The following is a 21944-nucleotide window of genomic DNA, read 5'->3' on the forward strand; positions in this document are numbered from 1 at the left end:
ATAACTAATCATTGGGAAATGTCTAGTGCATTGGTGCAGAAACATGGTAGATCCAAGTGGCTGGTGTTAAGATCCTGATTTCCCCTCCCGAAGAAGTGGGTAAAGATAACCTAGCAAAGTAACTTTCTTACATTGTTTCAACACAGTGGTACTAAATAAAGCCACTACAGTGTCTTGCAAAGCAAGTCTCCGAGGAGTCTCCAGTTCCATGCAGCTATGACTTTCTCCCTGTAATGCAAATGAGCTGCAAACGATCCAAATTTCTACAGCAGGACTTCATAAAAAAAAATTATTCATGGTGACTCTGCACAGGAAACATACACAGGAAATAAGACTTCACCCAGAGACAGACCCATTTGAAGTGATGACATAGGTTAAACTTTTAAATGCTAATCACATCCCTTTCCCAGAGTAGATGACTCTTACCTATTTGTCATCCCTACAGAAGTAGGCCAAAAGACTCACAGAGTGGCATTTCTGGATGCCTGTCCAATTTTCACTTCGACTCAAGAACAAAACTAGTTGCCCTTTCTTCAAGGTCACATGGACTAGTGCTGACGCATCCCCCTCTCATGTGACTTCACATAAGAAGCAGATAGTGATATGCCAGGATAAGTCATGTTGATATCTCATCCCCCCCACCCCCGCCCCCCACAAAAGAAGCCTGCCTTACTGCATTTCTATGCTAATAAGCATGAGTAAGTGAGGCAAGCTCACTTTTTAAGCTTTTCTGTCCCTTTTTTTTTTTTTTTTCATCATCGTGACATCTGGGAAATTATACCTAGGCATTCTGTATGATAAAATTCTAAAGGATACTACAAAGTCATGCATGTAGGAAGTAAAAGAAAGTAGAGATTATTTAGAATCTATCAGCATAGGTGATACGGACAGACATTGCTATTATTATTAAATACTTGTTTGTTTGTTTGTTTGTTTGTTTGTGGAAACAGGGTCTTGTTGTGCAGCCCTGGTTGGCTGGGGACTCACAGAGATCCACCTGTCTCTGGCAACATGGGCATGATTAAATGTTCTTAAAGTTTCAGTATTCATGTTCTTTTTCTGATGTTCTGATTTTCATCCTTATGCGAGACTTCGGGAAGATTACCAATTAATCCAGGTTTAGAAATGAGAATAAGAACAATGGACTTCAAGAGTTCAAGTCCCCCCACTAAGTCACGCTGGGAGAAGAAGAAAGATAGCTTCTCTTAGGGACAGGAAAGAGGGTAAGTGAGTAAACCATCCCATGGTAATCCTCTGGGCTTCTTTTCAAAGCAGCTGCTTTGCTGGGGATTCAAAAGAGGAGGGAGGCAGAAATGTAAACATGAGACTGTTTGGAAAGCAAAGAGACTCTCTCACCAGATGGCAGAGAACGGGGATGGGATCGACTTCCTCAGGAAATGGAGAGAGAGGGGCTTGTGAGCAGAGCATCCAGCTAAATGAAATTAAGACGACATGCTTCAGCTGCTGCAGCATTCGGAGTGCCAAGTCTGCACGGACCTTCTAGCACACAGGCCTCGGGGCTCAGCTTTCTCTCTTATCTCCTCCCCTCGCTAATGGCCCTTTCTGGAGGTCTGCTCGCCAAAGGAGGCAAGAGCTGAACTCTGCTCTCGGTGAGAAAAGCATCTAAAATTTGAAAAGCACTGGTTTCTGGAACTGCCAACGTGTTTGTTTGGTTTTTGTTCCTTTGTCTCTTTGCTTTGAGACCAGGTTTTCGCTAAGTGGCCCAGCTAACCTTGAACTTGCAGCAATCCTCCTGCCTCAGACTCCTAAGCACTGGCCTTGAAGCATACACCATCATATCCATCACTAAGATGCTGCCCTCTATGTTACCTAAAACCACTCCTAAGCCCTTCTTGAGAGATCTTTACTCCACACTTCAGTCATCTCTAATCTTAACTGTGGGAATACTGTTCTGATATAGACTCCTCAACCATGCCTGCCTTTCATTCATAAATACCGCCCAGATGGAACCATCTCAAACGTCTCACACTGTTACAATCCCGAGTTTGCCGGTTATATACGTCAGATGCTGGTACTAGTCACAGCATCCTATGCTTGTCTATTGCACTGGTGACCTCAGGTACCTACTATGTAGTCTAAAATACGGGGAAATTTCTGAAGGAGGCGTGATGAATACGGGTAACCTGGGGGAGGGGATCCATTTACTGTAACCATCTCACACAGTGCTGCCACTGAACGAGAAACTGGGAGCAGATGAGACCTGATGACTGATGGTTATAAAGTACTGAGCAACTTGTTCAACCTCTCTGAACCCATATTCCTCTTCCGTACCAAGGAACTGTACATTGCCACTCTCACAGATGGGGCACATTAGGACATAAAAGTACGTGACACACTTAGCGCATAGTTAAGAATCTCGCACTCAGAAACGAACAGTTTCAGTCCCCAAACCCTGACTGGCTCTTAATTCTTCCAGATATCTAGAATCAGCTGCAATTGGTACTTGCCTTTCAAGCTATCATGCTGGGTCCTTAAAGCAGTGGTTCCTAACCTGTGGTTCGAGACCCCTTTGGGGGTTGAAGGACCTTTTCACAGGGGTTTACCTAAGACCATCAGAAAACACAGATATTTACACTAAGATTCATAACAGTAGCAAAATTACAGTTATGAAGTAGCAACGGAAATCATTTCATGGTAGGAGGTTCACTACCACACGAGGAACAGTATTCACGGGTTACAGGTTAGGAAGGTTGAGAACCACTACCTTAAAAAGAGTCAAGCAACTGCCCACGGTCTTCCTCAACCTCACTAGAATCCGTCTCATTTTTCTCTCTGAGCAGAATTACATTTGAACAATACGGGGGTTTATGCAGGAAACTGTTATGTGCATGGTTTCATGTGTCTCCATTGACACGAACGCCTAATAGTAATAGACCCACTGTTTCCTACTTTCCAACTTACCCACACTGATGCCCACAATGTGTCAACTCATGTCAGCAGGCATAAAACTAGTAAATGCCCAGAGCTATGCTTAGACTGCTGGTGGCGGTGGATGTTTTCCCCGGGACACCCGACATGATTCACTACCATCTTAGTTCGGGGCTGTTGAGATAGTCCAGCAAGTAAAGAGGCTTGCTACCAAACCTGACATCGTAAGTTTGATTCCCAGGCCCCACGTGGTGGAAAGAAAAACCCCAATCCAGCAAGTTTTCTCCACACATGCCGTCGTAGGCACATACTAGATAAATGTAGTAAAAATCCTTTTTTTTTTTTTAAAAAAAAAAAAGTCATAGTTCAGTTAAGAAAATCTTCACAAAGACTTTGGCAGTGTGTTACTATAAGATAAGAAACTTAGTTTAACCAAGTAAGTAAAAAAAGAGAATTTCAAGTTATTATGAACAGTACTTCTGGTATGTCTCTGTCTCTCTCTCTGTCTCTCTCTCTGTCTCTCTCTCTCTCTCTCTGTGCGTGTGTGTCTGAGTTCAGGGAGGGAGAAGAGGGAAGAAGGGCAATCGGACCCCCTGGATGACTCCCTGGAGAAAGATTCTATCTGCATTAGGCAAATGAGCTACCGGGCCTTTAAGAACGAACATTCACTACGGCGTGAATAAGAACATGCGCTCTGGTCATAATTAGAAGATGCCAAAGTGAAATTTATTACTCAGGGTGTGGTGGAGATAAGCAACAGCCAAACCACAGAGGGCCTTGCATGGTGTGCTGTAGGCTTGGATTTTGTCCTGGACCTTGAATAATGTGCTACAGTCTTGGATTTTACCCTGGTACTACAAAGACCAGTAGAAGATTCTAGGGGGTTAGTCACAGGTTAGCCTTGTCTTGATACCACTGCACAGTGATCACTATAGAGAACCTCTAAGATTCTAGAACCCACTATTCCTTTTGCCTATAATGAAAGGGACATCTTCTCTGTGACAGACACTTGAATTTAGGAAGGGAGTCTCCTATGCTGCCTTGCAAATTCTTATTCTGCTTTTCCTGGGTTCTTCCTCAAAAACTAGGACAACACAGACCCTTGGGGAAAGGTGGGAACCTCAGCCCTTTTAAAAATCTAACTCTGCTCCTAAGCCCTTTATAGGCATGGTCAGTGTGTCTTGCTTGTTCTTTTCCTTCAGGGGAGGACATCGAAAGTGGACTACCTTCCACCACCACCACCACTAACAGCAACACCTTCCAACATCCACCACCACCATTACCATCCATCAACAACAAAAGCAACACCCTCCAACACCCACCACCATTCCCATCCACCACCATCAACAGCAACACCCTCCAACACCCACCACCATTCCCATCCACCACCATTAACAGCAACACCCTCCACCACCCACCAACATCCACCATCACTATCCAAAACCACCACCACCCACCACCACCCACCATTCACCACCACCACCAACAACAACACACCCACCACCACCCAACACTCATCACCACCAAACACACCCACCAGCACCCAACACTCATCACCACCACCACCAACATACCCACCACCACCCAACACTCACCACCAAACAACACACCCACCACCACCCAACACTCACCACCAAACAACACACCCACCACCACCCAACACTCACTACCAAACAACACACTCACCACCACCCAACACTCATACCAACAACAACACACCCACCACCACCCAACACTCATCACCAATAACAACACACCCATCACCAACCAACACTCACCACCAAACAACACACCCACCACCAAACAACACACCCACCACCACCCAACACTCACCACCAAACAACACACCCACCACCACCCAACACTCATCACCAACACACTCACCACCACCCAACACTCATACCAACAACAACACACTCACCACCACCCAACACTCATCACCAACAACAACACACCCACCACCACCCAACACTCATCACCAATAACAACACACCCACCACCACCCAACACTCACCACCACCAACACACCTACCACCACCCAACACTCATCACCACCACCAATAACACACCCACCACCACTCACCACCAACATCAACATCCCCCCCATCATTACCCCTCCTCCCACCACCACCATCCATGAGAGATTTCCCGTCTGTTTTTCCTCGGTGAAAATTTTTGTGTCAGATCCTCCTCTGCATTGAGCCCAGTTTGACTTTACACTTGTGGCTTGGTGAGTTTAGTCAAAGACACTGTAAGCCTGTAGTCAAAGATTCAGGCAAGAAACGCTTAAAAAAAAAAAACAACTGTGAGCTTGGAAATGATTAGAAAACGGAAGCTGTTTTCTCTCTTCTACAAGTGCTTTGAACAAGTTAGCACACCATCAAAGAAACATAACAATTTAATGTTCTGTCAAAGAACGGAATGCTTGTTTACCTGAAGAAATGGACTGATAAAAGAAACTTGTGTCTGCTTTGACTGATATAAAACTTACTCCAAGATTAACCTGTACAATTAGGGCCTCAAGCTCTCAACAGAATCACTGGCAAGAAGCTTGGAGTTTACTTCAATTGTACTCAATTGTACAGCATGTGCTTAGCACGTGTGAGGCCCTAGGCTCAATCGCCGGGACTAAGAGAGAGAGAGAGAGAGAGAGAGAGAGAGAGAGAGAGAGAGAGAGAGAGAGAGAGAGAGAGAGAGAGAGAGAAATGAAATCATTGAGAAGAAACAGAACATGAATTTATAAGAGAGATGTTGAAACTGTGTCTCCAACATTTATTAAAGTAACACTTTAAAAATTAAACCACAATATTATACTCCAAGAATTATATTTAACTGGAAGCAGGAAGTATTTACCTAGGTTTCTGGTAACCAGTTTCTAACCCTTTACCTATTTGGTCAATTAGAGTCTAGCCTCATTTTACAAATGAGAAAATCTAAGTATTAGAAAAACAGAGGGCCTCAAAATCTCTCAAATTGAAGAACAGCCTCTATGACTCCCCCACCCCCCAAAGAGGTTAAGGCTCCTTTTGAAAGACATTAATAAACGGGTATTTAGAGTGTTCGAATTTCCCCTCTCACTCTCATAGGACTTTTGCCCCCGAATAGAACAAAACAGTTCTACAGAGCACTTACCCCACTCACCACTGCCTCTCTCTACTCTCAGCTTGTGTCCTCTTCATCCTCACAAACATCAGGGGTGCCTTTGGCCAGGCTGTTTGTAATGACACAGCCCACCTCCCACATTGCCCACAATCTTGCTTTGCCTTTCAATGAGAGCGGCTTCTAAATGATGATACCCATCCTACTGGGAATACAGAGACAGAGTCAGCAGGCAATGCCCCTCCTGAAAGAGCAGCGACGTTACTTACAGAGAAAGGCACCTAAGTTAGACGATTTCCCCTGAACTACCTCATTCAAACCTGGGTTCTAACTGTAAATTACCTTCTAGCCTTCATCTGGATCAGTGGTTCTCAACCTATGGGTCGTGACCCCTTCGGAGAGGGGAGGATTGAAGAACCTTTTCACAGGAGTTGCCATGTGCCTACCGGATACCTACATTACGATTCATAACGGTAGCAAAATGACAGTTTATGAAGGAGCCACGAAAATAATTTTATGGTTGGGGGTCACCCCCACGGCATGAGGAACTGTATTAAAGGGTCGCCCTCTTAGGAAGGCTGGGAACCACTGCACTAGATGAAGCTCTGAGGCCTGAAGAAAGAAAGAAAATCATATATGACGGTCTCAGTGATTGACAGAGGTAGGACATAAGCCTCATTCTGATGTTAAAGTCTCACTCATGTTCCTCCATTCTGTGCGGCCCATCAGTCAACACGACAAATACAGAATTTGCCAGCCAACACTATCGTAGGAAGCATGTTAACTCTGAAAGATTTCTTTCTGTTGGCATGTTTGTGGCTAGGGATACAACTAGGGTCTTCCACAGGCTAGGCTAGCAGTCCACCACTGAGTTCTACGTCCCCAGCTCTGCAAATACTTATCCTAGAACAATTCTGAGACAGTTCATCACATACATGTCATTTCTAAACTTAAAGGGGGGTTGGGGGGGTAAGAGAGGGACAGAACAAGGGAAGGGGGTAGAAAAAACAAACAAGGAGGGGGGTCGAAAGGGAAACTACAAAGTCTCCTCTTTCCATTTTGCCTAAGGTTACACAAAGGTTAAACAAAGTTAAATACATTGCCTAAGACCCCACAGCAACCCAGAGTTAGAGCCAGAAGTAAAACTGAGGTGCTTTTAACACAAAAGATACCCTCTTCCCACTTTCCCTCAACAATTAGGTGGATTTCTTCAGATGCTAAAACTGACATCTCTCAAATAAAAGACAGCAGGGAATCACCCCCTGAATCAAAAATGGGAAAAGGTTAACACTGGGCAGCCTCCACCACCACCCCCAGTTTTAGGCACCAGGCTTACGGACGTGAACTTTGGATACAGACCTCCTGGTTCATGGGCCAGCCCACCACTGATGAGTTCTGTGGCCTTGAACACGGGACAGAAAAGGAACTTTGCTCTTGGTAAACTCTTCTTGAGACTGGATAAACGCTTCTAGTCTTCCCATGCACCCCTACAGTCTGGGTTTAACAATTGCTCTCTGTAGGAAATGAGCCATCACTACAGATGGACACTAAGTTCCCATTTTCTTCGAGCTAATATAATGACTCCCCTGGGTGTTTATTCAGGGCTTCCTTTTTTTTTTTTTTTTTTTTTTTTTTTTTTTAACCAGGCACTGGCCCCAAGTGCTTTCTGTGAGCTACTTCTTTCAGTCTTCATAGTCTCCTAGGAGAAATGTCCCCTCACCCTATTTGACAAATGGGGAAACTGAGGCAGGGAGCTTATATGAAAGAGCAGACCTTCTGCCACAGTCCGTTTGGCTGAGCATCTGCTCACCAGGAACCACACTAGGAAGAAGCAATTAGTTACATGGTGATACTGTTACTAAGGATGCTAGAACAACTGTCTGTAAAAAAAGTTATCTGATGGCGAAAGCCTTTAATCCTAGCATCCGAGAGGCAGAGCAGGTGGATCTCTGAGTGCCAGGCGAGAAACTCTGTATCACTTTGGGCTGAGGTGGAAGCTCAGGCAGTATAGCACTTGTTATGTAAGCATGAGGACCTGCTGGGCAGTGGTGGCGCATGCCTTTAATTCCAGCACTCGGGAGGCAGAGGCAGGCGGATCTCTGTGAGTTCGAGGCCAGCCTGGGCTACCAAGTGAGTTCCAGGAAAGGCGCAAAGCTACACAGAGAAACCCTGTCTCGAAAAAATAAAACAAACAAACAAAAAAAGCATGAGGACCTGAGTTCTGATCCCCACATAAAAAGCCAGGCACAGTGGCGCAGGCTGGTAGTCCTGGTGCCAGGTTTTAAATCTCTTAAATTAATTGTGTTGTGGTCTTTGCTGAATAAGTAAGGAATCCTAAAGTAAAGAACACAACACAAATGAATTACAGACTTAAAACCCAGACATAATCATAAAAGGCATTTGAATGAAAGAGTTTCCTTATCTGATTGTGACCATTTAAGATTGTCTTAAAAAAAAAAATAGCATGGAGACAGAGTCAGAGCAAACTGATAAACATAATCTCTACAGCACCCCCTTTCTCCAATGAGTTATCTAGAAGCATAATTTAAAAATATTTAAAAACCTGCTCTCTGCCTTTCAAGTACTACTTTTTTGAAAGATACCAAATCCATCAAATAAAATGGCATTTTTACAGTTTACAAAGGGTCTCCCCTACAATAGACAGAAGGCTTGGGTATGGAGCTTCCATTTGAGAGCTCCGGAAATGGGGGGTTGGAGAGCTGCCTATGAAGTCAGGCTCCCTGACTTGTAGGGCACTGTTCAAACATAACCATTGACACTTACAGACAGCACTGAGGAGCTGGAATCAAAGCAAATTTTCCCCTTCACTGGAACTCAACTTTGCCTGCTCTCAGGTTCCCTGGTTCAAAAAGATATGGGGGGGGGGGGAAGAGGAGAAGAAGGGGGAGGGGAGGAAGAGGAGGAGGGGAGGATTTGTAGTAGCCACTCACACCTTACAAGTGGGGTAGAAATTGAGATGATCAACTTTTCAGGAAACAGGGTTCCTTTGGGCTTGTAGTTTCCAAGACCAACACATGGTCATGTGGCCTCCTTGCTTTGGGGCTGCAGTAGCACCGTGTATCATGGTGGCATGGTGGCGTGGCTGAAGCCTGTTCACTTTATGGTTATCTGAAAGCAAAACTTCAAGAGCTGGTACTAAACGATCTAGCTTCCATTCTCTAGGTCCACCTGGTAAAGGCTCTACTACTTTTAACAGCACTGCGCTTGGACATCAGGCCCTCAGCACCCTGCCTAGGGGAAACACAGCACTTATAGCACAGGCGGTATCTCTAAGCATGTGTGTAAATATGGGTGTGTGACATGTCAGTGATTAAGAGGGATCTAGTCTTTAGAACCTAATAGGTGTGGCTTCCTGTTCTAAACCTGGAGACTTCCTTGCATTCTTTCCCTGTTAATCCCAGGCAAATCTTCTGAATCTTTCTGAACTTTTTATTTATTTTGAAAGTCTCAGGAGTGGCAAAAGGCAGGGGCTGGGGAGAGGTGGGTGTCATCACATCCTTGTATTATGTACTTCCAAATACTTTTGCTTGAAAATCTTGTGTAGTTTGTGGCTCAGTGTCTCCCTCATGGTAAGTTCAGCATAGGCTAACTTAATAACTAGTCTTATTTTCCTTGCTCAATAAACTGCTCTTCCACTTCTTAGGCAGCACCTCTTTTGGGTACCCTTCACAGAAACGGTACTATGTCAAGTGCCAGTTGCTAGGACAGCTGATAGTCTATCACGTGATCCTCCCATGAATACACCTACCTTGTAGTTACTTCTGCCCATTTAAATAGGGGGAAAGTAAAACACAGAAAGAAAACAATGGATGGAGGGTCACAAAGCCAGTAGGTGATGAAAATGAGGAGGTAGTTCATCCTCCGCTCTATTCACTCATGTGGTCTCTAGTAATAAAGGATATGGGCCTGTTCACTCATGTGGTCTCTAGTAATAGAGGATACGGGCCTTCGCAACAAACGAATTGCCTACTCACTGAAATGATTGCTGTCAGTGATGGACAAAGTAGCCTCTGGAGTTATCTGCACATGAAACGGGTAACTTTGTTTTTTTAAGTTAGTAATTTTGTACAGAAGAAAAGCTTGCAAACAGTTGTACCAACGGTCAACAATCCGAATCAGACATGCATGTATTTCATTGTAATCAGACACGCATGTATTTCACTGTGTATGGATGGGAGCATCTACCCCAAGCCACTCTTGTAGGCATCAGGAACTATGACTTTCTGCCCGAATTCTGTTCCTGGCAGCTGCTCTCACACTCTGAATCACTTTTGCTTTCTATTCGGTGTTCCAGTAAACAGAATTTCTATCTCCAAAGTAATAAATCGGTCACACTAACGTACTCATGGAGTGACATGCCATCTCTTTGGGGGACAGCAGTGGCAGTATATCACAAATTCCCTGAGGCAATGCTTCTTTTAGTTTCCCCACCTGCAGAATGAAACTGAAAAAGAAATCACACCTACCTCCCAGAAGAAAAGTTAAAGGAATGAATTAATGATTTTGGAACTACTTTCTGCTGAGCACCATTTTGCCATGTTTCATGACCAGAATAGTTCAATTCTATAAAACAATGGTGGGAACTTAAAAATAGCTTCCCATTTTAATACTTTACATGGATTGTAGCAAATTTCAATCCTTCAAGCTAGGTTATTCCTATGTGGGCATGTGCACAGAAGTACAAACAATAAGTGGGCAAATCAGCTTTGCATTTAAAAGTCTAACTGTTGCCCGGGGAGTGGTGGCGCACGCCTTTAATCCCAGCACTCTAGAGGCAGAACCAGGCAAATCTCTATGAGTTCAAGGCCAGCCCGGTCTATAGAGTGAGATCCAGGACAGACACCAAAACTCCACAGAGAAACCCTGTCTTGAAAACAAACAAACAAACAAACAAAAAAGTCTAATTGTTTAAAATGTTGAAGCATATGAAGGACTGAGAGTCCTCTAATTGTGAATGGTAGATTTCAAAACTAGCTTTAAGTATTAGAAACTATTTCTGATTTTTTTAATTAAAATTCTTCACAGTGAAATGGACATTAACATGAAATAAAACGCTGTAGCTTAGTAAGTTACCAAACACAATTCTAAAAGTGGAAAAGAGGTTTCTACTGTTTTCTAAGTCGTGTTAGGGTATAGTTTACTGAGGCTTTTAGACATTATAAACATATACAAAAGGTTTAAAACACTCTCCTTGGAAGATCTTAAATGAAAAAAAAAAACCTTCTAATTTGTTACAAAAATAGAAAAACTATGCAAATTGTATTTCTACACAAAATTAATTTCATCTAAATATGAAAAACTTCATGTTAACCATCTCCTTTTTATTGCTCATGAACGTTGCCTAGCCCCCTTACGACTCTGCAGTCCAGCCCCTAGGGCAGACTACCTGGAAACAAAATGCATCAGGTCTTCCTCTGCACAGTTACAACTTACGACAGAAGAGACCTGTGTGATAGGCTGAGTGCTCCACCTAGGAGAACGCACCAAAGGTCTTCCATGAGGTCTACAAAACATAAGCTTTTGAATAGTGTCACAGATCCAGGCGAAGGCAACCACAGAGATTTGAGCTGGTTGTGAACACTGGAAAGGCCTCCTGTGTTTATTATTTCATTAAGTGCTAAAGTGTGAGTTTATATAGAAGCATAAATAATGGCTCTGCATATGACTCCTGGGGTTTGTTTTGCAATCCTTGGTCTTGGGTTTTCTAGATCGTATTATAAACTAGTTTATATGAAAGCATCTCTACTCTCCCTTCCCAAGGCTCATCCAGCTAACTTTCGGTGGTGAGTTGAGTTTTAACAATTTAACACACAGTACGCGCACAGGACAGATCTCAGGAGGCAGCAAGACCTTTAGAAAAAAGCATGTTTTGTCTACTAATGCTCTTCTTTGAAACCCAGGAATTGGTCTGTTCTCACAAGGTGATTGCTGGTGGGGGAGGGCATCCCAGAATACAACAGAAAGCTCATCACAGTAGAGTACCTAGGGACCCTCCACATGCATCAACCACTATACAGTTTTGAGTGTTGACAGCCATCTTGTCTAACACACACAAGCCAGTAATGAGATGTGATTCACCCTGGAATTTTAGTAAGCACACTGAAATGGAAAAGGTCATTTGCTTCAGAGATTTTATGTATATCAAGGTGAAAAAGAAGACGTTCTAAGCACCCATGGGGCTTTTGTTCCTAAGATGAACTTCTGGTAGCAACACAATTATGTGTGTACAAAGCAACCCCCCCCCCCAAATCAATCCGCCCCCACTCCAGGCCATGCTGCGCTCTTCCCTCCAAGGTTTACACAACGACACAGTTACACACCAGAGATGCCCTTTCTGTAAAGATGACCTAGCCTTGCTTTTGTAAGTGGCTACTGTGGATGGATGGGTTTCCCTGTGGTCTTTTCACACCCTTTTTCATGGTCACCCTAGAGAGCAAAGGCATTCTTCACAAGGCATCTAGGAGATGTTCCAGCTGCCGTCTGTGTACAGAGAACACACACACAGACACACACAAAGGCCACCTAATCGCTCCCCTCCCAACAAAACCAGCCTCTAATCTACAGCTCTCAAGAGAGCCAAGCATAACCAACAGTTACAGGTGCAGAGTCAAGTACTCAATCTGCATCCAGATAACCAAAAGACCGCTACTGCTGTCTTTTGTTTTTTAATAGTCTGGAGTATTGCCTCAATTGTGAACTTTCTTTTAATAGGCAACTCATTACTCTCTGGCAGCACTCAGAATTGAGCATTATTGCCATGGCCATGGCACAATTGTTCAGAGGAATCTCTAGTCTCTTGGCTGCAGGAAGGTCCAGCTGGCTTTTAAATATTCTGATGTCAACAAGGAGAGCTGTGGCTTCTGACATCTCAAGAAAATTGGTTGCCAGCCCTGCGTCCAGCCAAGGAAGTGAGGTGGACGGGGATTGCTTTAGAGGCGCTCTGGTAAATGCTGAGGCAAGCAGGGACTTGGCAAACATTACTACAGAGCTAGCCTTCCCCCACGGCTCCCAGCTCTGTCCATTTCTGTGGCCTCAGATACTGTCGTCTTCTCAGTATGGATGCTATTCAGGGATATTGAGACTCAGTGACTTGTCCAAGGTCACGCATCTAGACACAGAACAAAATGCACAGCCCCTCCCTCTGATTCTCTCTACTCCTGTTTCCTGTCACATCACCAGATTTGTCTATTTTCACCCCATACAGATGTGGGAGCCTGGCAGGAAGACATGGGGAAGCAGTGTCTCAGAAAACGTATGTATGTCGTGGGGCTGTATGACTGTTTAGGATTCTTCCTCACTCAGAGAACTCAGAAGATTGAAGGAAAGTGGAGGTCTTCCTCAATTAGAAATATCATCTTTGTTTTAGAGAAATAACTAGCAGTAGGTGAAATTCCTAAAGAACAACAGTCTAAACTTAAATCTTACTGTCTCCCCATCAGCCGGCGCATCATCCTAAACCAATGGCAACACGCTGTATTCACGCTGAAGCGATGGCCACATAAATCTCGGAACTAAAGGAAGCTCCTGTGCCATCTGGTTCAAACTTCCCTCTTAGAAGTATTTTAGAAGAGAAAGATTTTTTAGAAGCAGCGGCACTTAGAAAAAAAATCAGTCCTACTTTTCCTTCTTTCAGTGGAGGAAACAGGCTCAGAGAGGTCCAAATAATTTCCCAAAGTCACACAACTCGGAATTCAGGTTAAGAAAAGAACCCAAGGGCTGGAGAGATGGCTCAATGGTTAAGAGCACTGGCTGCTCTTCCAAAGGACCCAGGTTCAATTCCCAGCACCCACATGGCAGCTCACAACTGTCTGTAACTCCAGTTCTAGGGGATCTGACACCCCCACACAGACTTACATGCAGCCAAAACACCAATGCCCATGAAGTAGAAATAAATTTTAAAAAAGAAAAGAATACAGTCCCCTAATAGCCAAGCCAGTTTGTCAGCCTAGAAACTATCAGTAAAATACAGCCAAAGGACACAGGAAACGCAACAGTCTTCCCTTGGATGACACACACCATGCTTTCAGAAAGAAAAAAAAAAAAGAACAACAACAAGAAGAAGAACAACCAGAAGGCCTAATTATATGAAAAGCACCCCACCTTCTTTTTTTTTCTGGATAGACAGAAATAGGTAGGGAAGGATAATAATAATACCAGTCCCAGTCCCGGTAAACAGTTTTCAGTATGCCCATAATTAAGTCAAAAGGCAAAACATCTTTCTGCATCTGTAAATCAGCAAGGCTGGAGTCAAATGGTTTCCACGAAGCAGGGACTGTACACCACAGCCCTGAGTGTGGAGCACTGCTCAAGCATCTCATCCAGGTGTCCTCTCTCACCACACAGGTGACTAAGACCAAACACAGAATTCCTGCAGCTGCTGGTGATTCACGTACTTGAATAGATAACAGATCTCTACTCGGAGATTTATATACCCAATGCCTCTCCACGATTTACAGATGGAGGGGGGAGGTCCCCAAACTTGGGTAGTAGGGGGAAATATCACAGATCCTTGCCTGGCTATGACAATAAAGAAGAAACGAATGTACATCCTCACCGAGAAAAGCAATTATAACAGCATGGATGGGAGCTGACCAGTTCTTCGTAGTCTTAAGGAAGACAGACCCTCAGAACCACAGATGATGAACTTGGCACAAGTAGACAGACTGGAAAGTAAATCAGAAGAATGCTCCCACTTCTGTTTCCCACCCTAGATCTCTCAGTCACTTTAGAGAGCTTCCCATCCACAGGTCCACAAACCACCACCACCACCCTCCTTTCGGCGCATTCCTAGTTTAGCCTGTGTTAAGGACAACTGATAATCAGAAGGCAGCTTGTAAAGAAGGCTAAGCACTGAATTAAAGGATCCAGATTTAGAAAAGCTTGCTCTCCGCGCGTTACTCCTGAGGGGTCATTTTAAGTCGGTGGGAGGGCAATTCCCTTCTCAGGAATGCGTTTCAGACTGTAGTTACAGTGAGCTACTGTTCAGGACAGAGGCTGTTTACCCCCTCTTTAGTCCTTTCAGCCACCATCTGAGAAACATCTTTATAACTACTTTACTAACATCGCACGGATTACAAAACGGAAATCCCAAGATGCCTCTTGCCTAAGGTCATTTGTCTCACGAGTGGTAAAACGGGAATTGAAGCCTAAGTCTTCCCAGGCTAGAGTCCTCCCACTAACTGTATTTTAGGTGCTCCACCAACAGGGAGAGAGCGGAAAGGGAACATGAAAGAAAGCTTCCAAAGCTGAAAGACTAGTTATTTTGGCAGGGATTTTATTTTTAAATGTTACCTAAGGTGGCGGTAAGATCTCAATCATCTGTCATTAAAGAACAAACGTTCGCTCACAATTTGCTATCTTCACATCAGCAGTTAAGACATAAATAAAATTTAGCAATTTTAATTGGTTTGGCACCGGCTTTCAGATTTCCATATGGTTATTTTCCCTGTTTTATGTTAAATGTAATCGACTTAGCACTTGAGTCTCGAAGTCTTGGCACAACGTATCAATTAAAAGCTACATAAATTAGGCCTACTGGAAGCACCCACAGCAAACGGAGCGACAGCAAGGACAAGATTTTAAAATGCTCTTTTCACAAATATGTTAATTTTTCTAGATTGTAATTGCCGCTGTCACCCACGTGACAAATATTTCATAGACCAAAAAAAGAAAAAAAAAAAAGGTATTTTTTAGTACAGTCAAAGCTAAAATTCTATTTGTTGCCTCCGTGAGTGCTTCAGTGTTCCTAAAATAGACCTTTCTGCATTGTTTTCAAGACAAATCTTTCCGGTCTCGGTACTTCTGACGTTGACAGCACTCACAATAAGCTATGGGAACCTGTAGGGGACACTAAGACGTAAGCATAACAGACATAAACATGAACACAGTATGTTGACCACACCAATGGCGCTGCAACATGGCCTCTCCATTGTAATGCAATGTATTAGAGTCTTGTGTTTTTAAAAATAGCTGCTTATTATTGAGAGGGATACTGTTTCTAAGTGAGAGTCACAGTTTTCTTTAGATACTGTAAATTCTTGCTCTATGGGGGGGGGCAAGAGAAAGAGAAATCTCAAAAATACAAAACACATTCTTCATTGCAGACACAAGACATAATTTATTGTCCCGACGGCTCAGCATGACTGCTGTGTGTACTTATTTTCCAAATCCTGAAGTCTATCACTGGTACTAAGTAAATCAAAGAGTCATCCATCAAGCCCCAAGTGGCTGCTGATGGAATTTTCACACTTATTTAGCTTGACTGAAGGCTCAAAATGCCTGGTGTCCCCATGATTCCTGCAATGCTCTATTCTTTAATTCAAAACCCTTTAAAAATATTACCAGTAAATTCTTTTTCACTTATTGGGTAACGAGAGCACACTGAACAAGGCGTTATAACGGAAGTTGGTACTGTTCCCACATTTACAGCAGACTAATTAAAGTAGATTTTCCTCCCCGGCAAAGATAACATCAAATTGAAAAGGAAAAAAAAAAGCCCGTATCTTTCTTAGTGTCCATTTCCCTTACCTCATGCTCTGCACATGCAGAGATGGTTGTGCAGACCATCTCTTTACAACTCTTAGATTAGGAGACCTGATAACAGGAAAGCGAATCTCATCCCCTCGTTCATTGCCACGGATTATTTTATTGATTTGGGTGTTATGTCCAGTGTTCTCTTTTTCAGGGACAAGAATGTGAATTGCTAGAAGTATCCTTAAAGGAAACCTTGAAGGTCATTAGAGTCGAGACAATGAATGCCTTCATTCAATGAGAGCGCTGCCCTCTTTTTGCCTACAAACCCTTTATCAGCGGCAAGTTCCCCCCAAAGGGCCTGCACTTTAACTTGGTCCAAACAGGTCACATTTCTAAAATACTTAAGTTGTCTCAACTATCTCTGGCCGGCACAGCACAGAGTCACCCATGCCACTGCCACAGCATTGCAGGCTGGACCTACCTCTTTCTAGTTTTCAATGGAATTATTCCATGTAATCCTATTTACACAGCCATTTAATCAAAGCGAGAAAGGAGATTACAAAGCTCGCACTTCGTTTTGCAAAGAGGGTGCAAGGATCATCAATCCTACCGCCTCTCAAAGTGACTCCATAGCCACATTGCTGGGCTTTGGCGTGTTGGACATTAACCTTGTCTGCCTCCTGTTTTCTTGTTTAAATAAGAAGGTCTGGGCTCTCTTCCTGAATCAGAGGCTGCTCCACTCAGGGCCGCCACCATTATTCATGTAAGCAGATGCTATTATAAAAAAGAAATAGGTACCCCACCCTTGTTTATCATTCCACAAAGAGGAAAGCACATACACGCGATGCAGCCAATGCAAAACTTTTCTTTGTTGCAGGAATCGTTACCATCCGCATCTCAAGAGCATACTATAGTGATCTTAGGTGTGATGCCTTGGGTAAAAACTAACCTGCATGCAGGGGTGGGTACCTGCCTTCCATTTCTCCCCCAACCTCATTGAGTCAGGGAGAGTGTTCTAAGGAAAACACCTCCAGTATGCCTGGTCATGCTCCCTCCCCATCCCTTTCCAAACCAGAGAAAGGTGCTTTATTCTTGCTGGTTCCTAATGGGTTCCTCTCCAAGCCTAGATATCTATTTAAAACAAGACGTCATATGAGTAATTTAATTAATTACTTGCAATACACGGATGCCTTCCTCAAAGCTGAAGAGGAGTACAAGCCCTCAAATCTCATCCCCTTCCATACATTTCAGAAATTGCGATCACTCACAGAATAGGGGAGGGAGGGGACGGGAAGGATGTGAAAGAGACGCTTTATCCAACCTGCTGTAGCTAACAGAACAATTCGGAAAGGAAGAACCATGAAGAGGTAGCAACCGCGAGGGTAAAAGGAACTATAGAGAAGAATACTACAGTGGCTCTTTATAACCCCGAGCCAGATATGTGCGTCAACGAAGAAAAGACATAATTGTACCCCCGGGCAATGTTTTATGCATAAAGCGCAATTTAGCGACCCTGGGCATTATCTCAATAACTATCCTTAGGAGGTGCACATTTAGAAGAAAAAAAGAAAAAAAAAGAAGAACTTTGACTGTTTTGTAATGGAAGAGGGCGTCATGCAGTGTGGAAGTACTACTACTCCATCTAGAGCTTTCTGGAGGGCCCACCCAGAGCTGTGAACCCGGCCGACTTCTCAGGCTGCCAAGTTTTCCCCGCCTGCCGGGCAGGTTCTGCACCCCGCCTGGCGCTACCGCCTAGGAGCTCTGGCTTGGCTCCATTCCAGCGGCTGCACCCGCGTCCGCACCGCGTCCCGCGCCCACCTGGGGACCGCACAGATAAATCTGACTGCGCGAGCGAGCGAGCGAGCGAGGGTGGCGCGTGGGAAGCTGTTTCATAATCTCCCCGAATCCACGGGGAAAGACCTCCCGTGCAAAAACAAGCCTTCCCCGGTGAGAACTCGAACTCCCAGGCCGAAGAGCGAAGCCTGCAAGCTGCGGGTTTGCGACTGACAGCTCCAAACTTCGCTGCGGCGGCGGCTGCAAACTTGCCACCCGCTCCCTCTCACCCGTGGCGCTCCCCAGCTCCCGGGCTCATCCCCCTCTCTCTAAACACACACACACACACCCCAGAGCAGGGAGGCTCGGGCTCGCACACCACGCCTGCCTCCCCCGCACCTTCCTGGCTCACCCGGCGGGCGCAGCCCCACATGGCCCGGCTGCCGGTCCCAGGGCGCGCCGGGCTCCCTGGGGCTCCGGGCGCGATTTTCTTGGAAAGCCTTTCGGGCTCCTCCCGGGCGTGCCCCTACTCACTTGTGTCTTCTTCATAAGGAAAGGCAGCGCTGCGATCCAGCCCAGGCAGCGGTGTGGCGACTCCGTTTAGCTGTTCTGGAGCTCCAGCATATTGCACGAGCAGCGGCTGCAGATAGTCCCAGCATTGGGTAGCCCGAGCGCAGAGCCCTGTCCTCGGCCGTTTGCTTTCCTGCAGCACTCCCGGTCCCAGTGACAGGCAGCAAGTGAAGCCCGGGCTGCTGCGCCGCCAGGGCTTTTTATACAGCTCCTGCTCGCCCGCCCGCTCCGGACACGCCTCCTTCCCTTCCGGAGCCTCCTGGAGGCGAACCGCCCGCGCAGGAGGGCGGGGATCGTCCCAGAGGTTGGACAGATCGGGCCTCGTGCGTCCCCGGCCTGGGGACTGGCCAGAGTCCACTGGGGCGCGGGGCGTCTCGGACACAGCTGAACAACCTGCAGCGGTCGCCGGCGCAGCGCGGGGCTCAGCTCTGCAGCAGGCTCAGCTCGCACCACCGCCGGGGGGACCTTGGGGACCGTGGTTGCACCTCGTGCTCCGGAGAGGGTCCCAGCTCTGTCTGATAGAGTGAAGCGGCGCTGCGCGGCAGACTTCACCTGGTTCGCAGCAGAGACTTTCCCCGCCCCGCAACAAAATAAGAGAACCAACAAAAAAAAAAAGTTTAATTACAATCTGTGGTTTAGCCATAGTCTTAACTAGTCTTCTTTTCTTTCTTTCTTTTTTTTCTCTCTCCTCAGTTACTTTAGTGAGAAAATGAATGACTCAGGGTTAAATGTTACTAAGGGAGATGTTGTTTTCAAGAGTTTACTCCAGTGCCTGTAGAAAACAAAATTGAAAGAAGTTACTAAATGTGCGAGCTGTCCCTCACAACAAGGGTTTTGAAAGGTCCACTTTTTAGTCAGGAAAGTTTGTAAAATCGCAACAATAATGCAAACGGTCATAGTAATAGCTAACACCGCCATACGATGACTCGTTTATTACGTACGTGGTGTTGTGCAACAACTATGCATAAATTATCTCTTTAAATCTTTTCCATGGACCTAGTGCATGCGTGCATGTGTGTGTGTGTGTGTGTGTGTGTGTGTGTGTTTCCCATTTTACAGATAAAGAAACAGCCTCAAGAGGTTAATTTTCCCAAATAGCCAAGTAACAGAGACATGATTTAAATCCAGAACCTTGGATATACTGCCTTAAAAAAATATGCCAAACAAGTATGTCCTTGATTTTCCAAAAGCACTTCAATATTTTTACACGCAATTGAGGAATAATAAAAAATTTGGTTACTTTTATAAAGAAAATATTAACCTAGCATCCCCATCCGTAATCTCTTGGAGCAAGCATGCTGCATAAATTTAGGAGTCCAGCCATTCTCCCAAGAGAGGAGCATTCCAAATTTGCTTTGATTGTTTCAGTTTCCATTGTTAAAAAACAAAACAAAACAAAACAAAACAAAAAAAAAAAACAAACCGAGTATGCCAAACTCACTGTACTACTTGCCTACTGCAGCTATGAGAATGTAACACAGATTAAATGGTGTAAAACATCACACGTTGGTCTTAGTGTTGGGGGTCAAAAGTCCAAAATGCCTTTTGTTGAGGGAAAAATCAGCTGTTGCCAAGACACATTCCTTTGGGCAGGCTGAGTGAGAGAATTCACTTCCTTGCCTTTCCCAGCTTGTAAGGCTGCCCAGGTTCCGACACTCACAGCCACCCTTATCTTCAAAGCCAGTAATGTGAAACTGAGTCTCCTGTGGGAGACTCTTACCTTCTGGTCTGCCTCCCTGTGGCACTTCTAAGGATTTAGGAGATTGCATTGGTTTACCTGGGTTATCGGGAATAATCTCTCCACTTTAAAGCTAATTGTTTAGCAATCTGAACCCCACTGACAGCAGCCTGGATTCTTGACGGAAGTGCCAGGAAACATAAATCACAGGTTCCAAGACATGGCTACTTTAGGGGCTAATATCCTGTCCGCTTCCCTCATCTGCAAGTTTGTGGAGAACAGAGAGGAGGTAAATCTCTACACATCCTCCTAAGAGCTCGCAGCCAGAAGAGTAAATCCTTCTTCGGTTACAAGATGATTAATTTTTGGTGGGGGAGACCAGAAGAAAAGCTGAAAATATTATATAACTGATTTTATTTCACTTTCAACTAGAAAGGTGCAACAAACCATTTTGACCAGAAAAGCAAGAAGGATAAAATGGCACCAAATATAACCATACTGGAAAATCTTTAAAGTAAGGGGTCCCTCTTGGCAATCCTTGTCTTAACGCAGCCCTTCGGTATCTCTTTGGTTTGTCTGACAGAATCTTCCAAATATCTGATATATGTACAAAAGAGCTTTATCCCTACAATTTGCATTGAGATCTAATGAGAGATGATTTTGAGGAAGGTTGATTTTTCCTTCAGATTCCCCTGCAGACTGTAAAATCTGTCTACAAGGTTCAAAGCCAGGCAGACATTCATAACCACAGGGAACCCTGAGATGACTTTAAGTGTGGTTCATGGTTTGGTTTGCAAAATTGTGAACTTGTTAACAACATTGATATATGCTGAGAAGTATATTTAACAATGTAGTAGATCAACAGAATATAACAAGTGATTCCAAACTGATGTTTAAACTTTTTGCGTATAAATTATCAAGAATTAGTATTAACAATAGGGGGCTTGGTGGGGCATGCCTTTAATCCCAGCATTTAGGACCCAGAGGCAGGTGGATCTCTGTGAGTACCAGTCTAGTCAGGGCTACACAGTAAGACTGTATTGAAGAAAAAAAGGGTGGGGGCAGGTGAATATAAATATGTAAAATATGTAAAAAGAAATGCTTAATCTGGGGCCTAGCAAGTGTTTTCCTCTACTGACATTATTTTGTGGGGCTGGGGAGGCAGTTCATTTATTAAAAGCACTTACTGCTTTACCAGAGGCCCCAAGTTTGGTTCCCAGAACTCTTAGGTGGATGTAACTCCAGCTTCAGAGAAGCCAGCCCCTTCTTCTGACCCTTATGGGCACCTACACGCCTGCAGCAGACACACAGCTACACACGCATACACATGAATAAAAATAAATCGTTTAGAAAAAGATTGCTGCCGGGCGGTGGTGGCGCATGCCTTTAATTCCAGCACTCGGGAGGCAGAGGCAGGTGGATCTCTGTGAGTTCGAGGCCA

The 21944-nt window shown here is 44.6% G+C and overlaps 1 protein-coding gene across 2 annotated transcripts in view; it reads right to left on the minus strand.

The window, feature by feature from the left end:
* Positions 1-18987, minus strand: part of Kitlg (KIT ligand) — an 82951-nt gene extending 63964 nt beyond the window's left edge. For both annotated transcript variants that reach the window (XM_059245441.1, XM_059245439.1), the window contains exon 1: positions 18790-18987. In XM_059245441.1, coding sequence (XP_059101424.1) covers positions 18790-18804 — 15 coding nt within the window. In that variant the 5' untranslated portion in view covers positions 18805-18987. The remainder of the gene's footprint in view (positions 1-18789) is intronic.
* Positions 18988-21944: the final 2957 nt, after the last annotated feature.

Source organism: Peromyscus eremicus, chromosome 18 (genome assembly GCF_949786415.1).
Source record: "Peromyscus eremicus chromosome 18, PerEre_H2_v1, whole genome shotgun sequence".
NCBI classification, from domain to species: Eukaryota; Metazoa; Chordata; class Mammalia; order Rodentia; family Cricetidae; genus Peromyscus; species Peromyscus eremicus.